This window comes from Macrotis lagotis, chromosome 1 (genome assembly GCF_037893015.1).
Source record: "Macrotis lagotis isolate mMagLag1 chromosome 1, bilby.v1.9.chrom.fasta, whole genome shotgun sequence".
Lineage (NCBI taxonomy): Eukaryota > Metazoa > Chordata > Mammalia > Peramelemorphia > Peramelidae > Macrotis > Macrotis lagotis.
The window spans coordinates 927,958,006-927,969,028 of NC_133658.1; the positions used below are offsets into that span (position 1 = coordinate 927,958,006).

General features: G+C 37.2%; 1 protein-coding gene across 1 annotated transcript; it reads left to right on the forward strand.

Annotated features, from left to right (window-relative positions):
* Positions 1–9,809: 9,809 nt before the first annotated feature.
* Positions 9,810–10,733, forward strand: LOC141511548 (vomeronasal type-1 receptor 1-like). The gene has a single exon (XM_074220693.1). It carries the CDS (start codon positions 9,810–9,812, stop codon positions 10,731–10,733), a length of 924 nt encoding a protein of 307 aa, XP_074076794.1.
* The last annotated feature ends 290 nt before the right edge of the window (positions 10,734–11,023 follow it).

Sequence of the window (11,023 nt, forward strand, 5' to 3'; positions counted from 1 at the left end):
CTCAGCCTTGGTCCTTGACTGCTGATGCTTTGGCCTCATGACAGCCTCAGAATTAGCTGCTGCCACAGGTTGGAGACTCCATCCTTCTCTGGGACCCTGGGAAGGGCATATATTGCCCTAGAAATGTGATAGATCCTTTCCAGCGAAGCATCCTAGACACCAAACTTGTGAGCAGAATCTGGCTCTGTGTTGGAAACTAGATAGAGCACCAAGTCCAGGGATCTTATTCCAGTTTCATTAGGAACCCTGGGATTTTTCTTCTGTTTTGCGCCATAGAGAATGAGGGACAAGCTAAAATTTAAGATGGGTATATGTGTGTAAGAGGGTAAAAAGAATAAAGAATACAGATACAGAGAAAGAGAAGAGATCGAGACAGAGAAAGATATAGGGAAAGGAGATAGAGAAAGAGAGGGAATAAGAGAAAGACACAAATAGAGGGAAATAGAGATGAAGAATGAAAACATTTGTAAGCACTATTCTTAACCTCTGTACAAAGTGCTCTTGATAAAAATTCAAGTATACGAAAGGATCCCTACTTTCACGGAGCTTATATTTTGGTAGAGGAAGATCCATTATGTCTTTAGTAAGGGGTATTTGTAAACCAAAGTAGGAGGGGGGGCAGGAGTAATGTATTTCATGTCCAACTTTTTTCTGTTACATTTTGTTTTAACTGATCATTTGAATGGTTATATTTTGGGGGGGGGACTGTGATATTCAGATATAGATGGAAATTTTTGGAGAGACAGGTGCTCATACTCTCAAGCATGTTACCCAAAGGGCCCATCAAGTAAATTATTTCTGAATGAAATCATTGCTCTGGAAGGAAAGTGTCTGAACCTTTCCAAATCTCTGCTTTATTTTGATCCATATTTTAGTTGTGGATTGAACAATTTCAACTTGGAAAGGGCGAACTCTTCCTTTTCACAAGGCTCCATAATTGGGTCTCCCAAAAGCTGACTTTGGCATGAGGTAAGTCTACCACTTTTTCAACTCAATTGTTCTAGTTTTGAACTTCGGTTTTCAGTACAGGTTGAAATGTTCTTTGGAATTTACCTGATTTTTTTAAATGTGAATTCTTGTCTCTTCTGTTGCGAGGAATTTTCTCTTGGGCCTCTAGACACTACTATGGCATGTGCCCCATCTGATACATCTATGTGTGCTCTGTGTATGCTTTATTGTTTTGGGGGTTGTTCCTCTGGCACTTGATATATGATACTTTGGGTAGACCCCCTTTTGTTGTTGAACATACTTTTGTTCAGATATCTGTCTTTACTTGTTGGCTTTCATAATTCTGGAATTTCTATTAGTAACTAATACTAGATATTAGAATCACAGAGTGTAGAGATGTAATTCCTTTCTTTGGGCTCTCTATAGCCATTATATCCCCTCCCTTTTATACATAAGACAACACAATACCTTTAATTCCCAAGGCTCCCAAGATCCCGACCCTTTTCTCCCTTTCTGGCTAGTGAATGGTGAAGTTTTCCTTAAAATTCTCCTTGCTCTCTTGAAATTGTTTCTACCTGACTTTTTTGTTTTCCTCCTGCCTTGACTGGTTGTCTATTGTATTTTCTCTATCCTGATTTGGCCAAATCTTTTCTTTTCTTTTCCCTCTCCAGCCTAGGAAGTGGTTTCTAGTTCTTTGTCATTTCTCTGAGTGAACTGGGCAAATGGGAAATTTTCTTTCCACATTGCCATTTTGCTATAATCTGGAGCTTCTTAATCCCCAAACTGCAATTTTGAGTGAAGACAGTCTGTTTTTCCCCTATTCTTAATTCTAAGTTGGGTCCAAGTCTCATGATCTATTCATTTTATTACAAAGCAAAAGTAATTTGAAATTGTGATGTTGCTACTTTTATGAATACTTTATCAGAATTTGACAATTTGAATAACATTATGAACTATTTTGGGATTTGATTTTTAAGATAATATAGAAAATATCTATGTATATACACCCATATAAACGATAAGTGTATATCAAATTTATATTAAGAAATCTTTTTGAGAGTGTAGAATCCAAATTTGAAATAGTTTAATAGATACTCACATTTGGGGTACATTAAAATCTTAACATCAGAAAATAAGCCCAACACCAAGCTGCAGAACTCCCAAGGAACAATCAAACCAAAGCTTATCATATCATAAAGTCAATAAATACCTAAATAATGAGATTCATTCATTACCTGTTGAGTTCATTGTCTAGTTCCAGGTTAAATGAAATGGAAGTTCCAAAATATCCATTATTCCTTTTATTGGCTTGATTTTTTCATTTGATTGCTTTAAAATTGAAAATTAATAAGCAGTACTAGATTAAATCAAATGAAGGACCTCCTCATTTTTAAGATTTCAGGGACAAACTGCCTGCCAGAACATTTTAAAGAAAAGTGGGGAGGTTTCAGCTTTCTGAGAAAATACAAAGATGTGTTTTCTTTTCAGAAATCAGTTACTAAATCAGGTTTAAATGGGCAGAAACGTTCAACATAAATATCTATAAGAAGTTTTTGGAAATAGCCAGATTCTGCAACCTGCAATGCAATTCCTTTGTTTCCCTCATGCAATCAGAACAGAGGAAATACATTTAGTTCTGAAAGGAAAATGAACAGTTTCATTTAATTTAAGCAGTATGTGAAGCCATACAGTCTCTTTTAGAAAAGTATATTATATGGACTGATATTCTGTGCCATGTAATCTAAAATATGGATTAAAATAAATTAAGACATCTTTAAATGTTAAAATTCATAATCATGTTCTAATAATTAAATCATAAATGTTCCAGTATTAAACAATATTGGTAAATGATTGAATCAACTATAAGTATTAGTAGGAACAAATTGCTCCTATAAAATAAACATTGAGAGAATAAAATTGTATTGTTGATGACAGAATGAATTAATTAAGGAAAGTTAAGAAAATCATTATTATCTTTTTTAAAATTTATTGCTCGTTGCAACTAAAATGATAACTCTTTCTCACCCAAGGTGGTGAATAGGGACATTTTGTATGTTTTGGAAATCTTTTGTGGATATAAATGACTTTATCTTTTTATATGTTTAATAATCATGTCCCAGGTTTTTTTCTCAATTGGAAATAGATGTAACAATTTTATCTATAAAACGGAAAAATTGGGTTAGCTAGGTGGCACAGTGGATAGAACACTAGCCCAGGCAGGAGTACCTGAGTTCAAATCTTTCCTCAGACTCTTAATAATTACCAAGCTGTGTGACCTTGTGCTAATCACTTAACCCCATTACCTTACCAAAAAAAACCCCTCAAAATTTTAAAAAAATCAAAACTAAAAGTAACAGTCATTACTTGGAAAAAATAGCCACTATTCTATCATCTATATTTCTATTCAAAAGAAAACTTATTTAAGGTTATTTGGGGTGTGGTTTATAAAGTTCTTAAGATTAATATCTGAAGTACAAAGAAAATCAAGTCAGGCTAAAATGGAATTTTTAGAAACATTGCATTGAAAATTCTTATCAAGAATTTTCTATATTACACATTCAATTTTGATCTACATTTAGCCTGGTTATAAATGTAAAATCTCTATTGGATTTCATTCTGTCAGGGGCAAGGGGGAGGGGAGGGCAGGAAGACAAACTCAAAGCCTCACAAAGAAAATGATTGGTAAAAACGATCATTCGATGCAGCTGGGAAAATCAAGAAAATATTTATTATAAAAACAAATGAAAGAAAAATCATTTCTAAAACTGAAAAGAAGAATTTTCTGTACTGAATCTTTATATTTTGTTTTTGCAAAATATATGTTTATGAAAAATCCTTTTCATCAATTTAGACTTGATTGGTTTAAATTATAAAGATTTGTTTTTTCTTTAATGGAGAATAAGAATGATATTTTATATTTGTTATGTTATCATACTTTTTAACCTCTAAGCAAATTCAGTTCAATAATCACACATAAACAACCATTTTGTCCAACTTATATCATTAATGAGTTCTTGGGGAAGCAGTATATTTGAAAATTTGATTATTAGATTTTTGCCATTTTGATGCAGAATTTTGTTCTGGAGATAGAATGATAGAAAGATAGATGAATAGATAGATAGATAGATAGATAGATAGATAGATAGATAGATTAGAAAAACAATATATATAGAGAGAGACAGAGAGATGCATATACACATAGACACAAACACACACACACACACACACACACACACACATACAGAATGAGAGAGAGTCAGAGAGAGAGGGAGAGAAAGAGAGAGAGAGAGAACAAGTGATGGGACCTAGCTCCAGGTTAGTAGACAATCTTTTCCATAACTGAGAAATATCTGAGATCAGAAGGGAAGAAGACCTCAGAAGAAGTTAATTATTGATAATAGTCTCTCAGAGATTGTTACACAAAAAAAAACTTGGAATTCCCTTTTGGTCCAAACTACTGTAATTAAATGAAATCTTGAATATTGCCGTTGGAGTTTAGTTTTCATAATTTTGTCAATCATATTAGCTAGGTCTTGCTTATATTTATGCTCAAATAGAACAGTTTGTATTCTTCAAGATTAAAAAAGTACAAATTGATTAACTTTGAAACATTTTGTCATTATCTAAAAGCATCTAAATTACTGTCAGTAGAAAAGATTTTGCTATTTTTGATCTGAATTTATTGCCATTTCCATGGCATAGTAAAAATGATGCTAATGTGTTGAAATCTATCCAAAATATATAATTCAATTGCTGAATAATCTCATTTTCCTTTTAAAGGTTCATATGGGTATATTTGGGTAGAAGTGAATAAGCTGGGGGTGGAGCCAAGGTGGTGACAGGAGAAGAGCTTCTTTTAGGTGCTCTCTCTCAAAACTTATAAAATAAGGACTCAACTAAATTTTCAAGAGACAGAACCCACAGAGGGATCTAGTGAAGCAATTCTGCAGCCCAAGGTAACCTGGAAAATAACAGAAAGGATACATTCCACTGGGTTAGATGGGCAGCCCAGCAGAGTGAAGGAACTTCAGCCTCCTGGAATCAGCCCCAGGGCACCTGGGAGCCTTGGCTCATGACATCAGGGGCAGTTTCCTGACCTATACTCTGGGGAGTACCGGTACATCTTGGAAGATCAGCGGAGGGGCCTCTGCAAGAGCCAGCCGGGGAAGCCCAGGCCTCAGGACACTCAGCCAGTAGCAGCCCAGATATAGGAACTGGAAACAGCAGGTTCCTGTAAGCAGGAACCGCCAAGCAACTGAGCATTGAGTACTCAGTCTAGGAAGGCAAGTACAAAGAGACTTCCAAGGTATGTCCTCTGTACCTGGAACAGGACTCTGGGGCTCTGACCACATTCAGATCCTAAACACAGTCTAGACCTCCCATAGGACAGCAGGACCCACCCCACCTCAGCCCCTTGGTAGAGGGGTATACTAGTGCTCATTCACAGACCAGGAGGGAAGACAGAGCTTCACAGCAATACTCAAAAGCTCAGGAAGCACCCCAAAGCCAGGCACAGGCTGGGGAAATGAGTAAACAGAGAAAAAAAGATGAACACCATTATGAAATACATTGTCTATGATTCCAAGAAGGATCAAAATACTAAATCTGAAGATGAGGAAGTCCAAGGCCCTGTATGTAAAGACTCCAAAAGAAATGGAAATTGTGTTCAGGCTATGACAGAGCTCAAAACAAATTTTGAAAACCAAGTGAGGGAGATAGAAGGAAAAACTGGAAAAAGAAATGAAAGAGATGCAGGAAAAACATGAAAATAAAGTCAGCAGCTTAGTCAAGGAGATTAAAAAAAATGTCAAAGAAAATAGCATGTTAAAAACCAGCTTAGGTCAAATGGATAAAACAGTTCAAAAAGTTATTGAGGAGAAGAATGTTTTGAAAATCAGAATTGGCCAGATGGAAAAAGAGATAAGAAAGCTCTCTGAGGAAAACAAATCCTTGAGATCTAGAATGGAACTATAGGAAACTGATGACTTTATAAGAAATCAAGATACATTATTTCAAAACCAAAAGAAAGAAAAATTAGAAGAAAATGTGAAACATCTCATTGAAAAATCAACTGGGAATACTATAGCCAACTTTCAGAACTCCCTAGTCAAAGAAAAAATATTACAAGCAGCCAGAAGGACACAATTCAAATACCGGGGAGCTGCAGTCAGGATCACACAGGACTTAGCAGGAGCTACATTGGAAGCTCGTAGGGCTTGGAATACAATATACCGGAAGGCAAAAGAGCTTAGAATGCAACCAAGAATGAACTACCCAGCAAGGCTGAATGTCCTCTTCCAGGGAAAAAGATGGACTTTCAATGAACCAGGGAAATTTCAAATGTTCCTGTTGGAATGGCCAGAGCTGAACAGAAGTTTTGATCTTCAAATACAGGACTCAGGTGAAGCATAGAGAGTAGAGAAGAAGGGTAAAATATGAGGGACTTAATGATGAGGAACTGCATGTATTTCTGCATAGAAAAATGACACTGATAACACTCTCCTATGAACCTTCTCAGTTAATGGGGCAGGTAGGAGGAGCTTTTATACATGAAGCACAGGAGAGAGCCGAATTGGAAGATATAATATATTGTAAAAATGGAGTCAATAGCTAAAAGGGAAATGTAGAGGGTATAGGAGAAAGAAGAGGTGGAATAGGTTAAGGTATTTCATATAATAAGTTTTTTATTACAATGACCTATTGCAATAGTATGGAAGGGGGGGAAGGTGGGGGGAATAAGGGAACATTAGTTCTCATCAGAGGTGGCTAGGAGAGGAAACAGCATTTATACTCAATAGGGTATAGATATCTAGAGTAAGAAGGAGAGAACGGGTATAAGGGGAAGGGGGGGATGTGAGTGATGGAGGAGAGCGTGGACTGTGGGGGAGAGTGGTCAGATATAACACATTTTCTTTTTTAACTTCTTGCAAGGTGCTGGGATTGGATGGCCTATTTGGAACCACAGGGCCTGGTCTTTGCTGGGTCTCAGGGGTGGTATGTGGGCTCAGGGCCTCTTGGCCCCAGGGTCGATGATCAGTCTGCTTTACTATTCAGCTACCCTACAGCACATTTAAGAAGAGTGGCAGAGTGAAAGGAGAGAGAAAATTTAGTGTATGGTAGTGGGGAAGTATGAATGGAGGGAGCTGCGATCAGCAATGACAGCAGTGGAAAAATATGGAAGTAGCGTTTGTAATGGACTTATCCTAAAGTATTTAATCCATCCATGACAGAGCTGGTGGTGTTGGAACACAGCCTGAAGCATATTCAATATTATTATTATTATTATTATTATTATTATTGTTATTATTATTATCTCGGGGGGAGTTTTACGGGACAGATGGGGTTGGGTGGCTTGCCCAGGGCCACACAGCTGGGTGATTGTTGAGTGCCTGGGGCCGGATTTGGGCTTGGATGCTCCTGACTCCAGGGTCAGTGCTCTGTCCACTGTGCTACCTAACTGCCCCTATTAGTATTATTTATTATAATTTTAATTTTTTCCTCTTTCCTTTACTTTTTTGCTCATGAAGGTCTATATTTTTGGTGGGAGGGGGTATTACGTTTACTCTTAAACATGAATATTTCTAGTAATGTACAAAAAACATCATTTGTACAAAAATAAAATAAATATAATTTAAAGAAAAAGAATGAGCTAACTGCATGATCTGTCCCCTGGCCTGGCCAGTTAGGGGCCTAGAACAAAGTCAGCATCATGCCAAATCTCAGACTTACATATGTATCATCAAAAAATAAACAACTTATATAACAGCAGCTACTTCCAGGCCCAAATAAAGACTATGTGTCTAGCCTTGATTACTATGTGTCCAGCCTTGATTATATAAATGTTAAAAAAAAAAGTGACTAAGCTTATACAATGTGATCTGCATAAGCCATTATGCCAATAAGTTGAAAAGTCAAGGAGATTTAAGAGGAAAAGTCAAAAAAGTTAGAAGGAGGTCCTGGAGACCAAAGTAGCACAGAAGGAGAGAGAGAGAGAGAGAGAAGAGTATCAAGAAAAAGAACACATTTTGAAATCTGTGTAGAGTTCAAGAAACACGAATAATGAGAGGCTATTAATTGTGGCAACTAAGCAATCATTGGTGTCTTGGAAAGAGCAGTTTCAGTGAAAAGAAGAGGTTAAGAGCAAGACCCTAAAGAGGTAAGAGAGTGAGTAAAGGCAAAGGTTATGCATGGACCTCCTCAAAGAGTTCATCACAAAAGAAAAGATAGGAGAGTGGAAATGGGAGGATCAAATGAAAATCAACAGACAGTAGTTTGTGAGCAATAGGAGGGCAACAATAGACAGAGAGACCGTCGAAATTTGATGAGAAACAAAGGAAACAGAATACTTAAATAACCCTATTGTAGAAAAAAGAAATTGAATAATCCATCAATAAACACCCTAAAAAAAGTTCCCAGGGTTCTTTTTTTTATATCACAAGGGCCTGATTTCTCAAAGACACATATATGTATATATATATATATATATATATATATACATATATGTATATATATACACATAGAGAGAGCTGAGTCAAATTTAAATGTTATTCCCCAATTGATCAAAAAAAAGATAGTTTCAAGAGAAAAAAATTAAAGCTACCTATAGGCATGTATATTGAAATGCAAATTAAAACAACTCTGAGTTATCACACCACGAATAGCAGATTGAATAAAAGGATAAAAAAAAGGGAAATGATGAGTGTTGGGGGATTTAGCCAAATCTGGACACTAATACACTTCCAGGTAAGTTGTGAACTGATTCAACCATTCTGGAGAGCAATATCAGACTATTCTGAAAGCATTAACTAGAGAGACAGAGAGATGCATATACACACAGACACAACCACACACACACACACACGCACACACACACACAAATGCACAAATACATAACCTTTGATCCAACAAGACTACTACTCAGTCTGGATCCATACAAGATCAAATAGGGAATGGCTGACCAAGATGTAGAATATGATTCTACTGAAATATTATCCTGCTGTAAGAAATAACAAGCAGACAGATCTCAAAAAACCTGAAAAGACTGAAATGGAAACAAAATACTGATGCAAAATAAATTGAGAACCAAGAGAACATTGGAAGATGGTAATGGTGAGATTTTCTGACAGTTAAGGAATTGTAGAGATCATGAATTCTTGTGACTCGTGTAATCTCTCAATCATTAACATTTCTATTTGTAGCCGAGCAAAAGTAAATGAGTGGATCATGGGAAGTGGGTCTACCAACAGATCTTGAAAATTAGGATTGTTTAGAGAATATCTAGAATGATATTAATGAACCCTGGTCTCAGGTCATGAGTTGAGATAGAATACAATTGTATTATCCATGACTGGGTAATAGAGGAGAAAAGTAATTTGATTTTACCATATCTTCTTTGAATGTCCAACCTCTTGTCAGGTAGTACTCAGACAATTCGCAGCAACAGGAAAGACTGGGAAAGGCAGGAGAACAGGTACTGTTGTCTGAGCCAGGAATGTTCCCAAGAGCATTAGAGACAGACAGATCTTTTATAATGCAGAATACATTGGGAAAGTTCAAGGGTGAGGACAGGGTCCAGTGATCTGCATCTGGGACTGACTTGAGGAAGTCTCTGTAAGGAAGAACCTGAGGTGTACATGAGTCATAGATAGAGTTTCCTGTCAAAGACACCAGGACAAACTGTGGCCAAAATGTGCTTAGGGTGTTGGGAAAAAATATTTTCACTTATTCTTGGGTCCAACACAAATCTATTTATATGATAAAGTGACTGTCTTATAGTGATTTTAAAATCTTTTTGAAAGTTGTAAACTGAATAAATTTCCTTACAGGCACATAAAGTTATCCATACCATAAGTCTTAAGTCTATGAAGGCAAATGACATCATACTGGGTATTGTCTTCTCCTCTCAGACAACACTTGGGATTCTGGGGAACTCCTTCCTGGCTTGTCTCTTCATCATTATGCTCCTCACTGGAAATAGACTGAGACCCATAGACACCATTTTTGCCCAACTGGCTTCCTTCAACTCCTTGTTGCTTCTCTCCAATGGCCTCCCTCAGACAATGGCAACTTTGGGCTTGAATAATTTCTTCAATGCCAATGGCTGCATAATCCTCTTCTACATTCACAGAGTATCTCGGGGGCTTTCCCTCAGCAGCACCTGCCTCCTGAGTGGATTTCAAGCCATCACCATCTGTCCCAAAGGCTCCTGGTGGGCAGAGGTGAAGGCCAGAGCCCCTAAGTACATTATGCCCATCTCGTGCCTCTCTTGCATCACCCATTTGCTACTCAATATCATTGTTTTTGTGAAGTTTAAAAACCACCAGGCCCCCAGGAATAGTTCAACATTACCTGACTTTGGATACTGTTCTAGTTTAAAAGACACTAACATAGCTGATGTACGTTTTGGAGTTGTAGTCTCCCTCCGGGATGCTCTATTGGTGAGCCTCATGGTCTTTGCCAGTGGCTACATGATACTGTTTCTGCATCAACACCACAAGCAACACCAGCACCTGTATGTGACTAATCTTTCCCCCAGACCCTCCCCTCTGAACCGGGCCACCCAGTCTGTCCTGCTGCTGGTGAGCACCTTTGTCTGCTTTTATGCACTTAATTCCATTTTGATCTCATACATGTATCTCAGAAAGCGAAAACTTTGGTTAATGCAGTGCTCTACCTTCCTTAGTATTGGATTCCCCACTTTTAGTCCATTTGTGCTGATTAGTAGTGACTCACAGTTTCTCAAATATTGCCATCGCCTTTGGGGGAAGAATGCCCCACATCTTTAGTCTTTCTATGTGTCCCTAGCACAGAATCAGACCAACAATTTATCCTAAATAAGAGTATGCTAACTAAGTAACAGATCAGTCTTAATCATTAGGACTCTTAGGTTTTGGCAAAAGTTTTGTTTTCACTTAGTCCAAGTCCAAAACACATACTTTTCGTCTTGCCTCCTAGCTTTGACCTATGGAGTCAGCCAAAGGAAATCTAAATATCTCTTCTATTTAATGACGGGCTCTAGGATTTTATAGACAACCCTGTTTCCATATGACTTCTGTAATGCAAGGTAAATACTTTG

Coding starts and splice junctions, on each gene's coding strand:
- LOC141511548 (XM_074220693.1), top strand. CDS start 9,810: ATGAAGGCAAATGACATCATACTGGGTATTGTCTTCTCCTCTCAGACA.